Genomic DNA, 27,007 nt, shown 5'->3' on the forward strand with positions numbered 1-27,007 from the left:
ATCAAGCCAACCCTGACCGGGACTGCCTTCCGTCTGGAAACCAATGCCCTCACTGCGGAAGAACATGCGGGTCGAGGATAGGTCTACGCAGCCACCTACTCATCCACTGCCAAGACACTACACTTGGAGGGCCATCATCCTCGGGCTACGAGGGATCGCCTAAGTAAGTAAGAATTGTTTGTATTAATTAAATTAAATTTTGCTTAATTTCACTCGTTATGTTTTTATGAGTTTTAATTCCTTTTGGAAAAATATATTGGATTATATAAATAAAAATGTCTACATATAAACATATACACATATTGAATACTACATGGATAGCACATTTAAACAGATTCCTAAATTATCCATATTAAGATTGGTTAAATGTATAGCAGCAATATGACCAGATAAAATTTTAGTCTCCATTTTATTCTCCCTTTTAACTACATGTGCTTCATTTTACACACATTGAGTTTTTCTTAACCTGCACCATTGTGAACAAGTGATTACTACAAAGGCATCATAGAAAAGATGGGTTGGAAGGGAGTCTGTATCTTGAACACATACAACCCTACTAACAAATCATTAGTAATGTCAGTTCTCATCACTATAAGCATTTACTTATTAAATTAGTCATTAGTTCAATTTATATTCTGACTTTCTTCCAGCATGGGACCAAAGTGGCTGAGCTCTCTAGGATAAACATGAATTTCTTATTGCAAATAATCCTCAGTAGAAGCTTTCTCCTTTTCAAGGAGGAACCAACCAATAAACAAGATCACATCTAAATTAGGTTCTTGGGAAGAAATCCTAAGAAATAACAGTTTGGTACCTTGTTTGCTATTCTTTCCCAAAACAAAAGAAAAAAATCTGATTTTTTTTGCTTGAGTTTTCTTACCTGATATAGCACTTCTAGAGTTACAGGATAGAAGAGATTTTCAACTATAATTCGAAGTACAGAACTCTGACCAGGAGGCAATCCACCCTCAGTAGCTGGAGCACCTGTAAGGGCCAGGCCTCCAGATTGCACAGCACTTACTGCTTGCAATGCAGCTTGAGTTCTCTAAGAAAAGAGAGTGAATAAAATGGCTTGATGAAAAATTGACTTAATTATTGTGTTCATCACTGTAAAATACTTTGCATACAATCCCATATACATTGGTGCAACTTAAAGGTCTTACACTTTCTTTTAATACATGATGCAGATAATAGGGAAGGTTACCGTTTTTCATTCTCTTGCATTTCAGATTAATGAAAACAAATGTTTTTAAACAGGCCCCCTAAATATAACTTGTGGGAAAATTCTGCATATAATGGATTTTTTAAAGTCCTCAAATTACTGTTTTCTTTTGACAATAGTCAAATGGATCATGCTTCTTCAGATGACTATGCAAGTATATTGTAGTACCAGTGATCCCATCTAACTCAACAGGCAAGAATCAGGGAAGAAGTTAGAAGAAACAGGAACATGGTTTGTGTAGAAAATGTGTTAATATGTGATTTACTGGGCACAGTGGCTTATTTCCATTTTCCATACTAATCCATACAGCATATCTTGAGAATGCAAAAGCAGTTTCCTCTTCAGGACTGCTGTAACTCATACCCAACTGGCTTCAAATGCCCAGGAGCATTCTGTGACAGAATAAACCAATGCCCTCAATACACAGAACCGAATACTGTAGGTATTGAGGTTTTATTTATTTATTATATTGAGGGTAGTTTATTGAACTAAAAAAACTGCTCCACAACTCCTATGCCCACTTGAACAGATGGGAAAAGTATGACCCTTAGCTCAGGATACATCTTTAATTTAAAATAAGCAACCAGTTCTATGTAATTGAATCAAGGTGACTTTTGGTTTAGAGACAGGAATTTTCCCCAAATTGTGCAAATTTTTTTTAAAGGGAGAGCTTCAGAAGTCACAAAAAGTGGGGTCCATGAGCCTCATGCAAAGCTCTATATGCCCACCCATATTCTAAATCAGTGGTTCCCAACCCATGGGTCATGACCACAAATGGAAACAGGAAGGGTTTTTTGTGAGGTCACCTGACAGTGGTGAGCTATGAAAATTTTTAAAAGGAAATGTTTAAAATATTTACTCCTCTTTGTGTCTACATATCTTAATGAGAGTGGATTTTCAACACTTCTTCCAATAGAAAATGAAAACAAGAAACAGATTAAATATTGAGAATGACATGAGGTTGGCATTAACTGCACCTTTTTCAACTTGTTAACGAGTTACAATTTCAATCATCGCATTAAATATGTTGTAAGTTAACAGTATTTTGAATTGTATTTAATGAAAAATCTATTTTCGATGTGTTTTCATTTACCCTATTTAAAAGCCTATTTTAATGTATTGAGTTTGTGGGTCACTTTGCCTCTATAAATTGGGGTTGTGACTCCAGCTCAAAGGAAAAAATATAAAAAAGTAAATTTTGCAAACATTCCCCCAGTGTTGTACATGTATTAATTTGCCTTTTAAAAAACTCAGCAAGATAGTCATAGTTTTAAAATGATAAGGGTCCTGAGAGAGGAGATTGAAATTAAACCATTTATTAGCTAATGGTTTTAGTGTTTAGCGTATTATTTGATAGGAGAATATGCTTGTAGGCAGCACAAAGTTATTTTTATTACTAAGCAGAAACTGGACATTCAGTTCCATAACTACATTTTTAATTTTTAAATTACAAAATATATAATATCTGATCTATTCAATTATCAGTTTTTCCTTTTTCTAAAAAGAGATGTTAATAATTTGTTTCAAGGATTCTTACAAAGTATGTTTGACACTGATCTGATTCAGTAAAGCATCTGTACTTTAGAACAGCCTTTCCAACGGGATGCTCTCCCCATGCTGTGCTGTACAACTACTTGAAAATTGGATGTTTACGTTGCCAAAAAGGCTTTTTATTCATTAATTGTTTCAAAAATATCACTTTTTTCCTCAAAAGAAACATACTTACAGCTTGATTGGGTAGATTGTCAGTCTTAAGTTCTCTGTGATTAGAATACTGAATATAAACAGGCTGACTGCGGAGGTGTGGAGTAATAGGAGTGTAGTAGTTCACCATAGTAACAGCAGCTTCTTCTGAAGCCATTTCTAGGAAAGCCTGCAATTAACACAAATAGAATAATGTTTTGTACATAAAACCACTTTTACTGAAAAGAACACCTTAAAATGGTGTAATTGTTACATTCTTATCAGTTCATTCCCTTGCATAAATACAATTTTGTAAATTTCAAATTTCATGTTATTTAAAGCTTACAAAATATTACACATTTGTATTATGTAAGCATGAGTGGTTTGGAATACTGTTCATGGAATCCCCCATAACAACACGATTCTGCTATGTCAGATACACATATTCCTTTCAGATGCTGATGGCATTATCTTACAGCATGGTGGCCCAAGCCACTGGCTGCCAATCCCTGGCAAATTTCCCAGAAAGAAAGAATCAGTTCTAGCCAGTGGAATCAAATATGGCGCCAATGCTTGGAATATTAGAAAAAAGAAATAATTTCCAGTTCCACATCATCATATAACTTGGGAAGCATTGCCTTTGAGAATGAGATAACTATACATACGTGATCCAGAACAGTTTGCAGATTTCCCTTTAACTGTCCCGTCCCCCTAAATCTCAAAACAATATTAAACATACAAAAGAAACTAAGAGACTAATGAAAGGGATTGTTAAAAAGCATGAAACAATTTTATATGTCCAGAATTTAGACTATAAATAGTAAAGTACTGCAGGAGTGGGAAGAAAGTACGTTAGGATCTACTGGCACATTTCTGATGATGTAGCTAAAGTATGAGTGATTTTAGAAAACTTATTTTCCTTGCTACTCTACTGTATTTAAATTATAATAGGAAACCATTATTTTTGTCTTTGAGAATGAACCTTTGGCTTATGCCCTCCATCCTCTTCTCACTTTTGTGCAACTGAAGAAGAGATCAAAAGCTTTCACTTTGATATTAAGCCTGTCAAAAGTTTCCTATGATGCCTTCTCATTTGAGGGTTGTGTGAGGATAGAGAGTTGAATTCAGCTTTGACTCAGAAATGAACTGAGTAACTTCCTGGTTTCAAAAGAAGATATTTGACTTGTATGCCAAATCCATGGGAGCCACTGGAGACAGAGAGAATAACCCATCTAACATTTACACCAAGCAACAGATAATTATCATGCATTACATAAATTACAATTTCTTACAACTTGGAGAATACGTTTATACCTGGCTTTTCCCCTTCAACATCAAGAGATTGGTTACTCTGCCAAAAGGTAGACCTAGAGAAATTACTTCTGCTTCAGTGACATCATTTGGAATCTTACGAAGATGAAGGACTCGTGAAGGTGAGCAAGGCGATCGGTCTCCTTTGAATTTCTTGTTGTCATTCCCATTAGCTAAAATGTTTAAAAAAATAGTTTAGCATAACATGTAAACTTCCGCACAAAAACTGCATTTGCTGAATAGATTGCAAAATCTCAACTGCATGCAGGAAGCAATGCCAAGCTTTTCATTTACCTATTATGGTGTTTGTTGAATTAGCTTCAGCTCTAGTGTTATGAAAAGACCATGGAATTTAGTAACACAATCTAAACTAATTAACCTATATGGTTGATTCTAATTCAAAGCTTCTGGGAGTTTTCATTTGGCTTACACATCACTCATAGTAACTGAGCTAATAACAACCAGTATGACAGCTGGACCAGCTAGCTACTACTTGCATTTTTTTCCACAGAGAAGTCTGCAGGCATAAGAGCTAGCAACTGATTTCTTGGAGACTGAGCTATAAAAGTAACAAAAAGGTCATTAACATTAGACAAAATTATCAAGCAAGGCAGAGCAAGCAGATATTGGCAATCCAGGGAAGATTAAGAATGAGAAAGGATGAATGAAGGCAATTCAGTAATACTATAGCATGTTTTAATGATAAAGGTTTTTGCTAGTCTATGCACTAAAAAGCATGATGGTGCAGACATTCAAGGGAGGTATTTGGAACATTAGATTGAATACTGTCGTTCATGTAAAATAAATCTTTAGCTATGACAAAAACAGAAGAAAGGTTCAACCAATGCACACTCCAGATGCCTTAGCTAGCACATGCATTGGAGCCATAAGTTGCTTTGGGATGAAGAAGATGACTACATTCGCCTGGAAGTGGATGCCCTGCCAACTGCTCACCCCTAACCCAAGTCTGGAAGTCCCCAGTGGAGTTGCCAGCTCACCTGGCACAGGAAATCAACAGCAAAGCTGCCTGGGGAAAGATACCAGGCTGATTAGGACCCAGCAAGTCTCTGTGGAAATCACTTCTGCAAAGGGAGACTACAAAGGTATACCCAAAAAAGGGAAAGATGACACATGCCATTCTCCTTTTTGCCAACTTTTCCATTGACTGAAAATGGTTGTAGATTCTCACTTATTCAATATGATATTATATAAATGTGTCTAATCTCCAGAAATGGGGTTTACTTATTTTAATGTTATTTGCTGAGATTTTTTTTAATTAGAAAGACTGAACTCTAAAGATATAATCAACCATATCTTTTGCCTCAGGATTTCTGAATTCATTTTCAAATGATTATATATTACACTGAAATGCTGACTGAAGGACTTTTTCCTTTTCTGAATAGTACATTCTAAGGGGAAGGAAGGATATAAAATAAAGGTAATGATGGCACACTAACAGCAGACACAAAATTTAGTATGATTGATAATTGGGCATGGCTCCCAATAGGACTGTTTTTGTCTTATCAAGATTGAAGTCTATCTGATATTTCTATGGTGACTTCCCAAGTAGTTCAAAATCTTTCGAGAGCTTTTTAAAAATCTAAATGGCTGATATAATTTGTGGAATCTAAAAATCCGTTAAATCATGGCTCTTGAAGATTACTAAATGGAAGCTCTGTGCATATGTAATATTACCTATTTATTATCATTGTCATATCAGATCTCTCCATAAGTTCCTTCTCACTTTCTTTTCTTTCACAGCATGAAGCTGCTTGCAAATGGTTTGTCACCAATTATGCTCGGTGAAAAACCTGGTGTTGATACAGCACCTACCATAATTATCTCAGAAAATGATGTCAGGAGTGGCAGGGAGGGGAATGCTCACATGAGAAAGAAGGGAGAAGAATGTGAACCAATCTAATCATAACTACATGACTGAGCATTACCACATCTACAAAGATTACAGTAGGCTATATACTAGACAAAGATAACTGAATCCTGATGCATTACTAGGGGGAAACTCATTTATTTCCCACAATTCCTATCTTAACTGATTCATATGGTCACTCCTCCACTGCTTCTGGAACTCTAATAGTCATTAAAACCTTTCAGGCTGATCAAATTGGGGCGATAGTTATAGAAGTCTCTATTTACATCAACATACTTCGTAACTGCCTTACAAATAAATCATCAGAAATAACTAGTCCACAAAGCATTTTTATCATAGAAGATCAGGCAGGTGGCTAACTGCAGTGTGCTAAAATGTGTTCTTAATACTACCTGTAGCAGGAGTAGAATTGCTCATGGTAAGAGGCCCGTAAGCGATACCAGAAGGAAAAAGCTCATCAGATCCACGCTGTGGGAAAAATGAAATAATGAAATGTAAATACATTTGTGCCTCCTTCTGACACTTAGGAATGATTTTTTTCAGTATCTTTTTTGTCAATGTCCCACGTTTTACATGAAGCACAATAAAAACATTTTAATTCACTTGAAAATCCCATTTTATCAAATTATGGAAATCATTGTGAAAAGATTACTCCACATACATACTCATGTATAGAAATTTTAATTAAAATACCAATCCAAAAACCTGAGTCAACTTATTCATACTTTAACTCTTGTCCCAAAAAGAAAAACAGAACCACTCCTTTCTCTGAGTTGTGTAGTGAAAGGCAAGAGCTTAGTCCATCCCAGAAAAGCCTAAAAGAAGCACCCACCTCCTTTACAGTACTCTTATCTACAGGTCACATCAAAATTCACAATTCTGGTCTCAAAAAAGGCAGTTGATTTATACATGAGGTTGACTTACACATGAGTATATCGGGTATATAAATAACAAATTAATTGTAACAGCACTTGAAATGTAATGTTTCAGAATTAAATTTTCAATAAAAGTGTCTCTACATAAGATGAGTGGTTATAAACTGCCATTATTAGAGATTCCCACATAAGCTGAAGTTACTTTTCTTTTTAATCACCAATGGCAGATATGTAAGTCGCCATGTTGGTTAAGAACATCCCTTTATATCTTCATGTATAGTCTTTCTGAGAATCATAGCATATGCACTTATTTAATAAAAGTACTGACACGGTGCAGGCTGCAAAACCACAAATACAACTTTATGGGGCCACTCTGATAAGAGCACATTGTGTTTTAAATTAACTTTCTTTGAAATTAACGACATATACTAGCACTTTTAAACAAGAGAAAAGACAAAAAAAAGTCAAGGGATTTGACATGTATACAATGTTTTATCTAAATTTATTGAAGAATAGTATTAACCACTCATATCCACTTCACTAGCTGCTTTCCCCCTGCATTGAAGAAAGCTCTCTAGTCTGCTAGGTGATATAATTATGCCAGTGGCAGCTATCAATATGGAAGCAAGGCTTTTGAGAAAAAATAGTCACAGCTACTCAATAGTAACATCGCTATCTATTTTATGTGGTAAAGAATAATAATATTATGATATACATAAGATGTGAGTCAATACAGAGTTATCCCTTCAAATTGTTATTGCACAGCTAAAGAACTACATTGTTCTAAATGCTCAGCTCCTTCCGAGAGCATCTCAAATAAAGGATGGGCCAGAAGTTTCAACGGGGTCTGCTGTTTTAATAATTATTTTTCTTCATTTACAAAAAAATTACAAGATTTGATTTTTCATACATAACATCCATTTATTTCCTTTATATACTGTATATGATGCTATGGCATTGTAAATTAAAAACAAAAATAAAATAAAATTATTAAATACTGAATCCCTTTTGTGACTTTTGGCCCACCCTGTAGAAACATGTAAAAAAATGTTAAAATTAAAAGATGCCAGGGCTTTGTTTCAATGGAGAATTTGAATTATATATGAATTAAAATGTGATACGTGGCCATAAAATATGACAAAAGCAACAAACGTTAGTAAAACCCTTAAGCCCTTTCTCCACACAGAAAAAAGAGGGAACGACAAGCTGATGATTTTTTGTAGTCCATCAGTTACACGGAAATTGGAATTTCTACAAGATTTCAATCAGCCGCTATCTCTAAAGCTTCATTCTGGAAAAAGTAGTTGGAGAATCAGAATGGTGTAGGGCTTTGAGCAATGGGCTGTGACTCTAGAGACCAAGGTTCAAATCCTGGCAAACCATGGAAACCCCCAGGGTTACCTGGACAAGTCACTCTCTCTCAGTCTCAGAGAAAAACAAAGTCCAAAGCCACCCTGAACAACTCTTGCCAAGGCAACCCTGTGACAAGAGTTGCTGTAAGCAGGAAATAACTTGAAGGCACACAGCAATGTAGGAAGAAGATAGGTTATTTTAAATCCATCTCCCACACACATTGCTCTCCTTTCAATGTGGCTAAAAACAAAAGTATCATGATAAATTGTAATATTTAAGTGTCCATAGTACTTCTGCATTCAACTTCAACATAATAAGGACCACTGAATACAGGCTTTATTTGCTCTGCAACTCTTTTGCTGTTGTAGCTATTCGCAATAACAACACTTGCCATGTTCAATATTTCTAAGATCACAGCTGTCTGAAACAGCAGAGACCAGAAGACACATAGCTGAAACTCAACATATCTCTTTGTTTCCACACTCTCAATATTATATTCACATTCCATAAGGTAAGATAGTCTGGGAGAATAGTAGTATTATTTTCATTTTTGTTTGCTTTGGATAAAAAGTAAGCTCTTCTCTTTAAATATATGCAACTTCAAACCCTCCCACAAATGCCTTAACATTTCCCAGCTGTTTTATACTATTCACGTTACAGTTGGCTATCCAGATCCATGGGTTCTGCATTCACAATTCAATCAATCACTACTTGTTTTTTTTTAATCCCAAAGGCAAACCTTAATTTTACCATACACCAAAATCCTGATGTAGTTTTCTCACCATTTCACAGATCGTCAGACGCTCTCTGGTACCAATTTTGAATTGTTTACCATTTTATATAAGATATGTCATTTTACTACATATTTGTATATAATGGGACTTGAGCATCCACAGATTTTGGTATCTGTGGGGAGTGCTGGATTCAAACCCCAGTGGGTATGGAGAGATCACTCTACAGTGTGTTGCCACATTTGTGTTACACAAAATCCTGGTTCAGTAGCCAATATGAAATGTAGTAAGTGATAGCAAATATGTTAAGTTTAAGAAAATATTCTAGTGAATCAGGTCACATCATGCAAGTTCTTGAAGGGTGCTGCTGAACTTGACAAACCAGACTCTAGCCTGGCTTAAGATAAAAGGAACAGGCAGATCCTTCAAGTTCAGCTTCAAGGGCAATGAAATGACAGTGAAATAACAGGAGAAGCCTAGAGTCATCATTCTTGATCATATGTTTGCCACAGTATATTTGTACATTAAAACATTTGGCAAGCATGTGTTAGACCTCAAGAGAAAATTAATGGACTATATTTTAAATTTAGTTCATTTACAAAGCAAGATTGTAACAATGACGACTTGGTTAATATTACAATGTATATTTTCAATGCAATTCTAATTAACAAATAAAGCTGAATATTTACAACATTGAAATTCAAAATAGATATGGTCAGTCAAAACAGCTATGGGTGGTTATAATAGTTGCAACATAACTTAAGGTCCATCCTAGGGGAAAGGTGAGGAATATAGAGTCAATATAAATAAAAATAAAGGTATAGGGATACAATGAAGGGGTCACTCTGAAGACAAATTTGCATACTTTAGGGTTCATTCTGGATGCCCAGATTTCAAAAACGGGAAATCTATTTACATAGCTGAAGGTAGCACACAAGCTAGATCTATTCTTGTAAAGACCTAATCACTAAGTCATGGTGATATGTGCTTTACACTGGAGTGCATTTCAGATGACAGAAAGTAAGTGAGGCCAAGCTGCGGCTGTTGCCGTATTACAGAAATAATATGCCTCCCTTGTTATAACAACCCCTTTTCATGCACAATTCAAAAAATTAGTTTATGGCCTTGCAATGGGCTCTCTAAAACCTATACCGTTTCCCAAAAATAAGACATCCCCTGAAAGTAAGACCTAGCAAAGTTTTTGTTTGGAAGCATGCCTGCTGAACAGAATACCAGAGCATGCAGGATCGGTAAATGTACGTACCATAGATTGCTGTACATGGAAATAATGGCAATAACAAGAAATTCTTGATAGGATTCAGTTTGGCTGGTTATGCTGGTTTGTGATTACAACTACTGTACAGTATATAATAAATGTTCATTTCTTTTGTTCAACAATAAATGTGAATTCTTCTTCATGGAAAAATAAGACATCCCCTGAAAATAAGACCTAGCGCATCTTTGGGAGCAAAAATTAATATAAGACACTGTCTTATTTTCGGGGAAACAGGGTACTTTTCCATTAAAGCCTGATGACTTTTGAGATCTTCAGGGGAGGTTTTTTTCATTGCCCTGTACCTGCTGTGGCAGATACAGCAGTGAAGGAAAATGGATTTACCTGATGTATGTTGCCTAGTTCTGGAGTAAGTAAGGGAGATTAGATTATCTCCCTTCCTCTGATCTTTCTGCCCAAAGGCAGGCACTTCTTCTATTCAGGTGTGCCTTAGGCTGCTTGTTGTCTAAGAGGCTTTTAATTACATGGATGTTCTTTTATTATCATTTTTAAGCTGTGTTTTGCATTTTTATGCTTTTGTTCATGTTTTAACTGCATTTGTTCTATTTACTTATAAGATGCCTTGATACAGGTTCTTGTTGAAAAGGCAGGCGATTTAAAAATATTTAGACTATAATTTATATCCCATCTTTCTCCTGACCTGGAACCCAAGAAAGCAACACAGGCTACAAGGTGAAAATAAATAATCAAAGTTACTTTAAAATGTGGAGTGTGTTGATGGAGTTGCGAATTCAATCCTAAAAAAATACATTTTCCTTTGTAACAAGATACTGAAATTTGTTATCATAACCTGCTAATTTGGGGGGATATAAATTGCATTTCATAGAGGTGTGTTTTTGAGATGAATTACAAGTTGTAAATATGCTCACCGCTTTTTTTAAAGGTAAAATGAAAGAAGAATGAGAAAAGCAAGTATAACTTTGTGCATTTTCCTTTTTTTCCTTCCATCTTTATCCAATCTGTCTGAAATGTAGTTGGAATGATGTCTACGTACAATGCCTGCATGTTCCATGCCATTTGAATAGAAAATAAAGTTAGAAATCAGGGACTTATAGAAGCCATCTCTCTGCCTCAAATCTCTGAATACATGAGGTAAACAGTTCAAATGCCATCTAACAGTCAGCATGCACTTTATCAAGGCAGAATGTCTGCTGAGATACAGTTATTCATTCTCCCTATCTCAAGATGTCTTATTGTATAGTGACCAAATTCCAGTTAAACCAGCTCATCTCACCATGCTGACTTTCTTCCTCTGGGTCACAGAAGCAAAATAATAGTTAAAACCTGCATTATGGGGTAAATATAGAATATAGACTCCAGGTATCATTGCCAGCCTAATTCGCGGCAACACAATACAAAAGTGTACCTTAACAGGTACACCCTGTGTCAGCTTAGAAATAGGTCAGTTTTGGAGTAGGGAACCCAAAATGAAGGCAGTGGCAAGAGGCAAAGGCAAGAAGCGCCTCTACCCCGTTACCCCTTTTCTGCCCAAACCAGAGAAAGTAAGGCAGACCCTCTCCTTCCTCATCTTCTTTTTTGACACTGGCAGTTAATCAGCAGAGTAGGGAAACAATTTTGGTTACCTGAAGAGTTTACCTTGCAAAAAGACTGCACTGACCATTTTCAATAGGGGCCTATTGCAACCCTGCCCTACTTCAAGCACCCGAAATGGCTTCCCTATGTTGCTGATGAATTTCACTCAGTCAAGAAAAGAAGGTGAGGTAGAGCTGCCTTTCCTTCTCTGGGCTGGGAGCACTTTTCGCCTCTTGCCACTGTCTTTATGCTAAGTCCTTAATGCAAGAAGGTTGTTTCCTTGCTCTTCTCCACCCCCCACCCCCCCATGTATTTGTATAGACTGTCATTTTAAGATCAACAATGCAACTTTTCCTCCTCCCACTACTGTAACTCATCAAAAAATAGATCCTCCCTTTTTCATTACTCTTCACAAGTATGTTCTTTCTATGCATTTTTGTCATATGCCCCTAACTATTATCCCAAAGCAAAATCCATAATTTTGGTCACAAAGCCTACATGATGTTAATTTATACAAAGGTATAGGTTGTAGGTTCTTTTGTACTTTGCCCCCACCCCCCTTTTTTTTCAAAGTTTTACAAGACTGGCAATTTTCAGTTGGTTTTTCTGGGGGGGGGGGGGGGGTTGTTTACATTTTCAAAATGGTGGGTCCCGCTGGTGAAAAACTGTCCCCAGACAGGTGTAGGAAGCACTCTGTTTAATTGCCTCTAAAACAGGGCCCCTTTGTTTAATCTGCCCAGACAGGTCTGATGCTCTCAGACAGGGCTACAACAATCTATTCAGATATTGTAGAAGACAAGATGGCTCTTCAGAGAAGTCAATAAAAAGGTCCATGATTGAGCCTATCAACACAATTTTTGTTCAGATCAGCAGGGTAAAGTAAACAAGAAGAAATGCCAATTTCAATTCAGTTTCCCACTGATAATCCTTTGTGTACTTCCTAAGCAATAACACAAATCTCATAATTCCACTATTTCAATTTGCAACCAGAATATTGATACTGTTTCACAAGTCTTGTTTTTCTTTATATATTTGGCATGCTTTTAATTACATGGACAAAATGATACTCCTTATAATCAGCACCCATAATAATCTGTGAGATTAAGCCAGAACATTTTAGTACTATCTATCTGTTTTATGAAGGCATTGAACGTAAGCTGTTGTTTGTTAAAATCCACATTGAGTCCCTTTGGGGAGAGAGGGTGGAATAGAAATAAAGTTTCATCATCATCATCATCATCGTCATCATCATCATCATCACTGTATCCGGGCAGACTCCAAAAGGGCATCTAGACAGAGAAGGAAATTCTATTTTATGGGGGGAGGGAGTTGAAGGAGAAAAACCATATTCCCCATTTTTGCTGGTTATTCCGCCCACCCTTCCCATATAATACATTATAGTTGTTTCGACAACGGTGGTATGGGTGGGGGAACAACAGGAAAACAGGCAAAAACTGCACACCAGAAGTTTTGAACCTGACCCAGCACATAGAAGATAGTTTTAAAAGGAAGCAGATTACAGGAGCTGTCTTCATAGATCTGTCAGCAGAATAGGATACTGTAAATCATTGCCTTCTCCTGAGAAAAGATTATATCACAAAGGATTGCCCACCTCACCCACTTCATAGGAAATTTGCTACAAAACAGAAGCTTTTTGTTGCGTTCCAGGGTCAGAGAAGTAGATGGCAAAAACAGAAGAATGGCCTGCCTCAGGGGAGCGTACTTGCTCCATCAATATTTAACATTTACACAAATAAACAGCTACTGCCAGAAGGGACAGAGGTTTTCATCTATGCTGATGGATCGTGCCATCACTGCTCAAGCAGGGAGCTTTAAAATGATTGAACAGAAGCTCTCTGAAGCTTTAGATGCTCTTACTGCCTATTACAGGGAAAACCAGCTGATAGCTAATCCATCTAAAACACAAACAGTGCTTTTCATTTTAAGAACAAACAAGCATCTTAAGCTCTGAGGATACCTACCGTGTTTCCCCAAAAATAAGACAGTGTCTTATATTATTTTTTCCTCCCAAAGATGTGCTAGGTCTTATTTTTAGGGGATGTCTTATTTTTTCCATGAAGAAGAATTCACATTTATTGTTGAACAAAAAAATGAACATTTATTATATACTGTACAGTAGTTGTCATCACAAACCAACATAACCAAACCAGACAAACTATGACTCCTGTCAATAATTTCTTGTTACTACTGTATAAATATAAATAATATAACAATATATTATTACCATTATTTCCATGTACAACTGGTATGTGCATTTACCGATCCTGCAAGTTCTGGTGTTTTGTTTGGCGGGCGCCGGGCATGCTTCCAAACAAAAACTTTGCTAGGTCTTACTTTTGGGGGAGGCCTTATATTTAGCAATTCAGCAAAACCTCTGCTAGGTCTTATTTTCTGGGGATGCCTTATTTTCGGGGAAACAGGGTAGGAAGGAATCCCACTGGAGCCTTGCAGCACACCAAATTCCTGGGATTCAGTCTGGACCATGCTCTGACTTATAAGAAGCACTTCTTGACTATCAAGCAAAAGATGGGTACTAGAAACACTATCATACAAAAGCTGACTGGCACAACCTGGAAATCATAACTGGACACAGTGAAGACATCTGCCCTTGTGCTTTGCTAATTTGCTGCTGAATAAGCATGCTCACTGTGAAATACATCTCACCATGTTAAAACAGTGGATGTGGCTCTTAATGAGACATGCCGCATCATCACAGGATGTCTATACCCTATGCCACTGGAGAAATTATACTGCTTAGCTGGTATTGAACCACCTGACCACTGTCGGGAAGTAGCAGCCTGTAATGAAAGATCCAAGGCATTGATATCTCTGGCCAATCCTTTGTTCTGACATTAGCCAGCAAGCCGACACCTTGAATAAAAAAAATAACTTCCTAAGATCTACAGAGATACTCGCAGGAACACTTCAACAAGTGAAAGTCCAAAAGTAGCAGGTTAAAACCTGGAATTTCAATCCATGGCTGATACCCGATGAGAAACTCCCCCCTGGGCACACAGAAAACTGGGTGACTTGGAAGGTGCTGAACAGACTGTGCTCTGGCACCACGAGATGCAAAGCCAATCTTAGGAAATGGGGCTACAAAGTAGAGTCCAAGACATGCAAGTGTGGAGAAGAGCAAACCAGAGATCACTTGCTGCAATGCAGCCTGAGCCCTGCCACATGCACAATGGAGGACCTTCTCACAGCAACACCAGAGGCACTTCAAGTGGCCAGCTTCTGGTCAAAAGTAATCTAGTATAATGTCAAATTTTTAACTTTATGTATTTTAAAATTCATTATAACTGTACATATATCAATTCGCTTCTGATGTAATAAATAAATAACAGGAAAACAAGGGGAAATTATTTAACTCCTTCAACCTCCTTCCCCCCATCCTTCTCTGTCTACCACCCCCTTGCGGCCTCCCCCAGATAATGGAACAGTACCAATTTTTCATTAGACAATGTTACCTTCTCTTGCCAATGCTATATTAAATAGATCAGGTGTTTCAAAATGTAAGCTTTTCTATATCACCAAAAAGCTCTAGACATTTTGATCCATATTTTAACTAAACAGATGATCTTAAATTGGTCAAAATGAATTGGAATTCAGTTTTGGGTTTATAAAAAGACTTACAAGGAAACAGAAAGTTCAACTGCAACAGCTGAAGTATGTTTATACAACTTTGTATTTAGCCCTATATTTTTGCCATCTTTTAAGAAAAGAACATATAAATCTGAAAACTTTCCTTGGTGAATACAGTACTTTACAAAATGTATACAGAAAATATTTTTATACCACTTCTCTGCAAATTAAGAAAATTCCACATGAAAGATCCTAAATGATTATGGAAGTATTAGGTATCTCATTTACATAGCTTAAAAATAGCTGAAATAAAGATAACTCTTCAGAATCAGGACAACCACCAAAGCATTCACTATAATTGCTTCTTTAAAACTTCAGAGAAAGAGAATGTTTCTCTAGAAATCTTTATATTGCCTTATGATCTTAATGCTATTGTGATAGGTTTAAAAATCCTTGTGTTTTGCAACACTTTAGGTACAGATGTTAACTTGTTAAGAGTGCAGTAACTTGATACTTTCAAATAGCTTCCAGTATCACTTAACATAGATTCCTGATTCTCCAGCACAAACAAAGCAGGTGGGGTTCCAAAGCCAGAAGTGTGGGTTTCAATTAGAGAAGCACACACATAGATACCTGTAAAGGATTCTCAGTCTAGCTCACACAGCAAGACACAACAATGTTCTAAGTACCTTGCAAGAAGGGCAAAATACAAATCTAAATGTAGATTAATTGTGAAACAAAACTTTGCAGCAACAACTTTATAATGTTAACATGCTATAATTAAATATTGTGAGTGAGGGCTCTTCTAGACTGTTTAAAGAAGTGTGAGATTTGCACTAGGGCTTTTCCAAAGTTTCATTTTTGAAAAAGTGTATATGGTTTACAGAGATGATCCTACCGCTTGAAAGGTATATTATCAATTATTTCTTGTATTATAGTGCAAAATTCCATTTCACTAATAGCTATGAGGGAAAAACTGAAAAGAGGAAACTTTTTTGTTTCACTAGATCTTGGAATGTTAAATGTAAACTCAATCAAGAGTGAAAACAAAATATTATAGCTGATGCAGGAAACTTCTAAAAAATAGTGTGGAACAAAACCCTCATTTGATATTTTAATTCCCTGAGAACTATAGCAACAAATTCTTCTGTTTCATAACACATTTGCCCCATCTGGAAGAGTCCTGAGTCAGGCCTATACAAAGAATACATTTAATAATGCAAATTACCTAAACGAGACAGCAACAAGCTTCACCACCAACAAAACCATCCCATTTCACTACTGGTTCAACAAGTTGAGCAGCAATTGCCTTAGAAACAGGGCTGTTAGTTTAACAGAGAGAGCAGCTGTTTCAGTTTTCCTCTAGCAGGCAGCCAGTTCCATTGTCTCATGTATCAATTATTGAGGCTCACTGCTAGATCAGTATCAAGATACTCTGAACCTACAGAAAAGCATACAAGGTTGTAATTAAAGAGCCAGTGAGAAAGAATGTTCATAGTGAAAGGGAAAGGTTCAGCCTCAATACTGACTTAAGTGCAAGAATAAAATCAAGGGAGCTGAAACTCAAGAGTCTCAACTACTAAAAACAGCAAGCAAAGAGTTGAAGATTTCCTTAGAATCATCTTTTCAACGTGCTAAAGAGAGGAGAGAGGGGGACAATATGCTTTCAGAAGCTGGAGGCATGATTTGATTCAAAATAGGCTTTATATAATGTGCACAAAAATAACCAACTGTGTAGGTATGCATGGTTTGAGAACCTTACAAATATATTTTTCTCCAGGGGGTGCCATGTATCTTTCACTCCAGTGCTTTCCTTCTCTTATGAGGAAAACTCTAACTTTTGGGTTTGATAGCTGCAAGTTCAGCCTCACCCTTTTCCTGCTGGTGGCAAAACAAAGGAGAAAAAAGGCAATGAACTGACTGCATAAACTATACTAATATATTTATATATAATCTGTATGAATTTAAAATGCAGCATACCTCTTATAAAAAGAACGAAGAAGGGACACAAGCAATGTTCTGAATTAGGAATTTTACCTTAAAAAAACAGGTTGATTACAGCACAGTATTTGATAGCAAGCTGAGGAAAGTGTATAGCTGTTAAATCAAATCTCTCAGTTCTTAATTTGAAATGTTGCTTATGAATGAAAAATTAAAAAAATCATTCACGTGTTATAGTCACGTATTTTATATTTCTCTCCTACATTAGTACTGTCTACTTGAACTCTCTTGGCTCCAAATAATGCAAGTAATGTAATCGCTTCAAATATTTCAGCTGGCAAAAAAAAAAAAAAAACACATAGAATCCGTAACTGTAGAGTATCATAACCATCTTTTAATACTTTTCTATAGAGTGAGTAGCTGCACAGAGTCTTTTTATTTGTGTAAAACAAATCATAAACCTAGGATTTTGTATTTTTCACATGTTACTAAAACACTTTCTTAGTAAGACTCATAATATATATTTCAAAACAACTAATTGTAATTGATTTCAGTGCTACTAGCAATTCAATATATGGTAGGTAGCAGTAAGATACTGAAGCAGTATCCAAATAACACGGTTCAATGATAATATGTAGTGTGTATTAGAAACAAAGAGAGAGAAAAAACATTGAGAGTTTAAGAAGACACACAGATCCAACTAGCCTACCAAAAATCAGGAATGTCTTTAACTCTTAAGACCGATGAGTGAAAGTATTGCCAGCTAAAATCGTAATTCAATTCAAGCTAAAAATTATAACCTGAACTTCAAATAAACAAAACAAAGTGCCAAACAGAATGTGATTCTAAATCCCATGGCAACACTAATTCCCATAATAGAAGAAATGCTGCATAATAAGAAAATATACTATGAGAAAAACCACTCCTTTTCCGAGTAAACTACCTACTACAGGAACATCCTCTAATAAAGAAGCTCCTTTTTCCAAAGACTTTTTATATGTCCCCAAGCTCCCGGTGGCGTAGCGGATTATGCTGAGGTGCTGAACTTGCTGTTATGAAGATTAGTGGTTCGAATATAGGGAGCAGAGTAAGGTCCTGTGGTTAGCGCCAGCTTCTGCCAACTTAGCCGTTCAAAAACATGCAAATATGAGTAGATCAATAGGTACCACTCAGGTGGAAAAAAATAACAGCGCTCCGGCCACATGACCTTGGAAACGTCTACTTACAACACCAGCTCTTCGCCTTAGAAATGGAGATGACCACCATCCCCTAGAGTTGGACACAACTAGACTTACTGTCAAGGGGAAACCTTTACCTTAAGCTCCCCTTCCATCATTGTTCTCTGTCCAGCTGGAGGGTTTTCTAAACCAGTACCAGGATGGCGCAGGAGGGTTGGAGAAGCACTGATTTCCAGGGTCAGGTTACAACACAATATCTGCAGCAAAAACTGCATTAAAGCTTGAGCTGAGGAAGGATTATACTCTAGTAAATCCTAGCAATGTGTGCTTGCCTACAACAGGCAAGATAAACAAGCATCACTTACTGAGCACATATGAAAGAAGGACAAGAGGGATCCTCTCACCTCTGCAGGAGTCTACCGTATACCATGCAGCTGTGGACAAGTCTACATAGGGACCACCAAACACAGCGCCCAAACACGAGTCAAAGAACATGAAAGGAACTGCAGACTAACTCAACCAGAGAAATCAGCCATAGCAGAGCACCTGATGAACCAACCTGGACACAGTATATTATTTGAGAACACAGAAATGCTTGACCACTCCAATAACTATCATGTCAGACTACACAGAGAAGCCACTGAAATTCACAAACATGTGGACAACTTCAACAGGAGAAAAGGAGGAAACCATGAAAATGAACAAAATCTGGCTACCAGTATTAAAAAACTCAAAAATCAGAACAGTAACTAAGAAGCAACACTCTGAGACATGGGAACTAGGGGCAATTAACAAAGAATGCCCCCAGGCAGAAAGTAGCTAGTAGATGTAGCCATTCAATGCAAATTAGGGTGATTAACTGCAACATTTACGCTGGCCTCCCAACTGACAAGAGTTCTTCCCTAACCCTGGACTTCCCACAGATATATATAAACCTTCCTTGCTTAGTTTCTCCATACCTCACAACCTCTGAGGATGCCTGCCATAGATGTGGGTGAAACGTCAGGAGAGAATACTTCTAGAACATGGCCATACAGCCCGGAAAACATACAACAACCCTGTGATCCCGGCCATGAAAGCCTTCGACAACACAGCCTTCTCATTGTTTCTAGACTTTTGAATATATTTACTTCTGCGGGCTTATCTGACCTGCAGAAATAAACAAAAAACAGTCATTTCTGTTAGATATTGTTAATTTTGGAACTGTTCTTTTAAGTGATGCAGGAAACTATTCTTGTTCTTTCTATGTTCTTTCTACCTCTGATACAAATTGTTTTCTTAAAGAGCGATACCCAGGAAACATATACTTTCTTAATTGAAGTATATTTGGATATGCATTTTCAATTTATAATTGTATTCTGTTTTTGATTTGTAACTATAAAACAATGATGTCAAGAACATCCACATCTAGCATCTCATTTAACGAGCAATTAAGTCAGTCATAACTAGGAAACTACTATAGGTTGATCACCAAAAGATATAGAAATTACAATGCTACTTCAAAATGACAACCAGCATTACAAATCAGTACTAAGATGCCATTAAATGTAAGATCCTAATTTCAGTTGCATCAACAGAAAAAACTTTATTTTTATATAAGAAAAGTGCCTGTGATTCTAAAATGCACCCCATTTTAGAGGTATTGATATTTGGGGTCTTAGAATGGAAGAAACTGAGTATTAGAGGGTTAAAATCAAGTCTTAGAAATATATCCTGCATCAAAAGCTGGTGAAATAAATGAGAGAAAATAAATTAAAATTGTAAAAATGTGACTGACAATTACATACAACTATTATTATGATAAACAAGAAATGTTCTGGAAGACATTCCCGTACTCTTGAGCAAACTTAACCACCCAGTGGTTCAACTTAAATTTGTATTTGTACAAAGTTTGGCAACTTGCAGAGAAAACCATAAAGTCTGTAAACGTGTCATTCTGTATGTATCACGATATTGATAGACATCATGTTTCTCACTAAAATTGTAGAGTGAAATTCTCAGGGCGGGCAGAGTATGTATTTATTATTCTATTGACAGAAGTACATTGTTCTAAAAAAAAAAGATAGATGATGACACATGTAGGTAAACTGTAGACTTGAAGGATCTCCTTTTCACTTGGACCTTGAAGACTAACAAGAGTGAGGCGCAAAATAACTGCTCATGAATATTGATTTGCAAAGCAAGGTGCCTCTCCCAAGCATAAACACAGTTCAGACATTTTTCACTACCAGAACCTATGCTTGCACACAAATTTTATCTTATATAAGTATGTTCCTGTTTCTCCTAAAGCTTTCTTGCCTAATTTAGAACAAATAAAGATGTTTTGCTACAGATCTATTTCAAATCCACTGAGAGCTGGAAGCACTTACTAATCTACTGCACATCACTTGAATATCTACTAGTAGACTCTGATCTACTACCCTGTTTCCCCGAAAATAAGACATCCCCGAAAAATAAGACCTAGTTGAGGTTTTGCTGAATTGCTAAATATAAGGCCTCCCCCAAAAGTAAGACCTAGCAAAAAAAATTTTGGAAGCATGCTCAGCGCCTGCCAAACAGAACACCAGAGCATGCAGGATTGGTAAATGTACATACCAGTTGTACACGGAAATAATGGTAGTAACAAGAAATTCTTGATAGGATTCACAGTTTGTCTGGTTATGTTGGTTTGTGATGACAACTACTGTACAATATATAATAAATGTTCATTTTTTGTTCAACAATAAATGTGAATTCTTCTTCATAGAAAAATAAGACACCCCCTGAAAATAAGACCTAGCACATCTTTGGGAGCAAAAATTAATATAAGACACTGTCTTATTTTCAGGGAAACACGGTATTTATCTTTTCCACATTCTTAAGAGACCAGCAAAGATGGAGAGCTGGACAAGATTCCTAGAACTATTCTTTAGAAACGTGGAAAGAGAATTGACTCTTATCCTTCTCCAAACCATGGTATTCCTCAACTCAGAAAAAACCATACTTTGAAAGTGAGTTGAAATTTACTTCATCTCTCTCTTAAATGAAGAACTGAAACAAACTTCCAACCAATGCTCTCATCATCTTCCTCAAATTTCCCTGCTCCTCAAAATAATCCAGAACCAGTATCTATACACTCACACAACATTTTGTCACCAATATCTAAAGAAAGAATGTAAACTGATGGGAAGAAAGATTGAAATTTCCAACACGAAGAATTGACGCCTTGCTGTGCCATATTTGCTGATTGCTTCCAAAGTGAAAGCTGGTTGGAAGACATAAGTAGATCAAACCAAAAGTGACCCGCTAAGGGAGAGAAAAAATAAAAAAGCACCTGAAACATTTTCTGAGCTTGTTACTGGGCCTTCCTGTATCTGTGTGATCTGTACAGAAGCAAGGAGAATGTTGGTATTTTGTATGTGGAATGAGGCTCTTTACTTAAAAGATATGTTGAACAAATATCCTATCTCATAAATGGATAACTGAAATTCACCAGAAAAATATTCCCAGTACCATATAAGCTTTATTCAGATGTTACGATATGGGCTAATTAGGCATAATACTTTGTCTTAATTTGTTTAATATGTACAGTTCTCAACTGTAATAATGTTACAGCAGAACATAATATTGATTGATTTAAATCTCTATCGTGCAAAAATGATAGTTTTCCTTTGTATGTGAATGCATCTCATTTCAATATGACTGCAATTCAGATAACTGAAAATACAATCAAGTGAGTCCCCATCGGGGTGAGAAGGGTGTGATATAAATGTCGTAAATAAAATAAATGATTTAATCAAAGTACCATTCAATTAATGATTCAGCTTAACAAACACTTGAATCTAACCAACTCCCCTTTTAGTTATTGCACTTATCTTCTTTCTGCACTGATATTCTGGCAGACTCCAGTCTTTTTGGTTTCCCAAATTTTAGTTCTTTTTTCATTTTATATTTCTTACCACTTCTCAATAACTTGCACAAAAAGTTTAAAAACTTTGTCTACTCCCACCACTCAAAGCCACATTCTTTTATCCGCCTGCAGGTCTGTTTACTTTCATTTTATAAGACGTTAAATCCCTTTTAGCTTGGCGAGACTTCTCAGTTAAGATATGGAGGATTACCTTAGTTAAGATGTTCTGTAAACAATGTAACAGTAGAAACCATATCTTTCACTGTAACTGTACTTCTGGGTTATATATAACCAGACACTATTTACCTGATTTTTTTTTATAATGGGATTTGGCATCCTAGTGATGTTTTGGACTATAACATCCACTGGTAATGTTGGCAAGGGTAGAAAGAAGTTGCCCTCTTACTTACCCAAACTAAACAGCTTCCAACATTTTCAATAACTAATTTTTCATCATTCGTGAGGATCGCCGTAGCTACTGTATACAAAAATACTATTTATTTTTCAAGAGGCATTAATGCTCAATTGCTATTCTTAAAAATCCGAAGCACGCAGACCAGGTAAAGGTATTAAACAGTACCAAAATTCAAAGATTATGACAACTTAGTCATTCAACCTTGAAAGAGCACTTTTTAATTTTGTTTTCATTTATATAGATCAAAAAGGGATAGAGCCCAACTTTTAAGAATTTGGAAAAACTGGATTCTCAAATCCAGCATATGGGACATTAAGATCCTTAAGTCTCTAGTCTTCTAATAACATAACTTTGAACAGGAAGAAATGCAACTGCAAATCTCTATGAACTGAAGATCCACTTCACTGAAACTGTACTTTTGGGGGTCCAGAAGTACCCTCAGAAACTGTACTTCTGGGGGTGGGGGAACAAAGCAATGCCACAAGAAAAAAGATGCATATAAACAATGTGTTATCCAAAAATAATAATAATGAGGGTAACAAACGCATATGAAAGGACAGAAAGATGCCTACCTTTAAACCGACTGCTATAAGATCTGTAACAACACTGTGTGAAAAAAAATGGGAGAAAATGGAAAAGTTAGAAAAGTAGTTATTGCACAGGAAGTGGTAAATAAAGCTAATGGAAGAAAAAATATCAGAAGAATGAAATGAGTTATGGGGTGTTTTGCAAAATAAATGACAGTTCAGTAACACACAGTAATGAAAAAGAAGTTTCATTAGAACACGTAGCACAAAAATCCACACAATCCACACAGAAACTCATTAAAGAGTTTTGGCTTTTTAGACATATACCACATAAAGAAGCACGAGAAAGGTAGCCTTTTCCCCTCACGTTCCAAACTACATTTGGATTATATTTCTATTGCTTTGGGAAAAGCAAAGAAAAAGAACAACTATGGCTACATAAATAGAATCAGAAACAGTGTGTTGCTTCCACAGCAAATTATATCTAAGAAAATGTAAATGCATGACTGACAACTCACACTCTGTCTTTAAATTCAGGGAAATCTTAAAAATATAATTTCTCCCATATTTTTCTATGACTTGTTCTTTTGCTGGCTGCCAGTGCCACAGAATCACAATACACTGCCATGAGAATACAAGATAGAGAGAAGCCATTGGGGCATAGGTAGAGGTACTTCACTGGATAATGTTATCACTTCAAGAGCAGGGCCATAGATATTATATATATACATATACATATACACAGAGTATGTACATGTGTGTGTATATACACACACACTTGACTTCCAATCCCATCCATAAAAGCACATTTCAGGCACACTACAGTAAACATGACAATATAGCTAAACTGTCATAATGAAAGTATAATTACCTCTGAAATATAAAATTGTTTCAAAGCTAATCTAGCAACAAATGAAACACTTTCTTATACCAAAGTGTATATCAGACCAAAGATATCATGCTCACTGAAAATAAAGAGAACCACTTCCCCCATCAATATGCCTCATATAGTGAAGAAGCTACTGATATATAAAATGTACTAGATTAGAACTTTGCATGGAACTCAAGAGAGACCAGGATGGCCCCATCCCTGCTGGCCTTCCACTCATATTAAATGACACCCTTACACAGTTGTTAAATCAACTGAACAATGAATTAAGTGATCGTAATTTGCAATCTCAGTGCTTTTAAGTACGGCTTAAGTCTGGATCAAGTCAAAAATGTAAAGAAACGTAGGACTTCTTACTAAATTCCATAATTATATGAAAAGTAAAATCATATATACTAAGTAAGTTGTTAATTGAGGCTGGCCCTGTTGTAATGGCCACACAGTGCTTTACTGTTTTAAATGGGGTATGATATTGGTTTTTAAGTGTGTTTTTACGATCGTTTGTTTTACTATATTTTGTATTATATGTGGCATTAATCTTGCCATTATGTAAGACCGCTCTGGGTCCCCCTGGGGGAGAAGAGCGGTATATAAATTAATTAAATGAATAAATTAAATAAATTTTAATGTTAAAATGGTAACATGTCTGATAAAAGGTAAGCATTACATATAATTAAATTCCCAAGCACACACCATTTCTATTTTCCTGGAAAAATTGAAATAATTTATTTCTTAAGGCTTTACAATGATCAGAAATGTTATGTCCTTTGCCTACAGATCTCTTATAATTCTACATTACAGAACAATTAGCCCAATAACCATAAATTCAAGCGAAATGCTCAAATGTAAGAGGTAGAGATAAGTAATCCACTTAAGTTAAAATTAATTTTGGGCTGAAAATTGTTTATAGACTTTTCCAATGGAAAGTGCTTTCTTTGAATCCAAAATAGAGCTGCTGCTGACGCGTGGCAATCAGCAATTTAGAGAATGACAGAAGTTTTCTTTCATCATAATAAAATGTTTTTCTTAAGACATTGTCCTTTTCACAGTGACATTCTTTCTAAATGGCTTCTGAATGATGCAATGTGAAATTTCCTTGCCTCTCTGAGCCATTTTTGGGAAGTGTGGCCAGGAGGAACCAGTACCCACTTCCTGAGAAACTTGGTATAGGGATAAAATGGCTACCCTAAATACTATTGTAAGGAAAAGCAAAATTACAATAAAATCAATATTACAACCTCTATGCTTAGACATGTTATCATAGTATCTAATGAACTGTGTTATTCCATTCACTCATTTCTCTACATTTGCTTATATCAATGTCAAGTGACAATTATTTTAAAAATAATTTTTATGCATGTTAAATAAACCTTTCTAGAACTATTAAAATTTTAATCATTCCACAATGTATGAAATACAAAGTACTTTTAGAGGACTCCATTTTCATCAAAACCAAAAGCAAAATAGACTCCTATAGCATTTTCAGTCATCTTCTACTTCTTATATAAACAAACCAACTTGTGTGTATGTATTTCATCATTTTAATTCCAGGAAATACTAGGAAACGAAGTAAAAGATTACAATAATAAAATATTTCAATCTGTAATTAGACTTAAATTGAACAATAGTTGAGAAACAAAGTTGCTAACTTTTCTTCTTGCTCTGAAATATATTTCTATGTTCAATATTGGGGTGAAGACAAAAACACAAGGACATTATTTAATAGACAACCCTCTCCCACAACGAAGGGTACGCACACATCCATTTAATTATTAGTACCAACATTAAGAGTGAGGTTTCAACTGCAGAAAAAAGTAGCCAGCTTCCTAGTAGCAATAATATTACTGTACATGTCTGAGCCCAAGTACTTCACCTCATATTTCAGTCCATCTTCCTTTATTTCACATATTACCTTCAGATTTATACCTCCATGTTTTCCTCATGAAAGTACAGCAGTACCTCCTAGCAAATATTTAATATTTACGCAACATGAATCTTTCTCCATACATAGAACAATTTACAGCCTCAAGTTTTTACAAAATCAATTTCAAACAAGTAGAAATCTGCACTTTTAAAAGACAACCTAAAATCCAATCATCTTCTCCATAGTTTCCAACTAGTAAACAATACTATAAATGGGCTTACATCCATCCTGATCATTAGTCACTATTTCGTTTGGAAATGGAAATAGCTATAGAGTAAATCGGTCATCATAGCTAAGAAATAATTCCTATCATTCAAAATATCCCAAATTATCATGGCAGTTGGTCCATTATTAAAACATACTGCTAGGTAAAGGTAAAGCATTCTCTTATTCATAAATCAAAAATAATCACAAAACATAAGATTAAACATTATAATCTGCCTCATGTCCGATATTAGAACATGAACATTCATCTATAAATAGGAATACGGGTATTTTTGGCTATCGTATTATTTTAAACACTAATATGAGCACTGGTTCTTGAGCTAGATTTCCATGAACTTAAATTAAAGGTGTTAGTAAGGCTGTACCTTTTCATTAGATAATCCACCTAAAGCTTTAATTATTCAAGGGAGCTATTTTAAACTGTAAGACTTATGGTAAGGCACCGTCTGGGACCATTTTGATTTCAGATATTACAGAATTTTATGGTGATTCTGAGGCAATCAAATTACTTTTGATCACCTGT

General features: G+C 35.9%; 1 protein-coding gene across 3 annotated transcripts in view; it reads right to left on the reverse strand.

Annotated features, from left to right (window-relative positions):
* ptbp3 (polypyrimidine tract binding protein 3) overlaps positions 1-27,007 on the reverse strand; it is a 50,152-nt gene that overhangs the window by 16,998 nt on the left and 6,147 nt on the right. The window contains exons 1-6 of one of the 3 annotated variants that reach the window (XM_062971849.1): positions 23,492-23,525; positions 6,497-6,572; positions 5,171-5,243; positions 4,220-4,389; positions 2,949-3,095; positions 881-1,045 (exon numbers count right to left, since the gene is read on the reverse strand). In XM_062971849.1, coding sequence (XP_062827919.1) covers positions 881-1,045; positions 2,949-3,095; positions 4,220-4,240 — 333 coding nt within the window. In that variant the 5' untranslated portion in view covers positions 4,241-4,389; positions 5,171-5,243; positions 6,497-6,572; positions 23,492-23,525. Of the gene's footprint in view, positions 1-880; positions 1,046-2,948; positions 3,096-4,219; positions 4,390-5,170; positions 5,244-6,496; positions 6,573-23,491; positions 23,526-27,007 lie in introns of those variants that run through there. The other 2 variants (XM_062971848.1, XM_062971847.1) reach the window with 2 other exon arrangements.

Source organism: Anolis carolinensis, chromosome 2, assembly GCF_035594765.1.
Source record: "Anolis carolinensis isolate JA03-04 chromosome 2, rAnoCar3.1.pri, whole genome shotgun sequence".
Taxonomy (NCBI): Eukaryota; Metazoa; Chordata; class Lepidosauria; order Squamata; family Dactyloidae; genus Anolis; species Anolis carolinensis.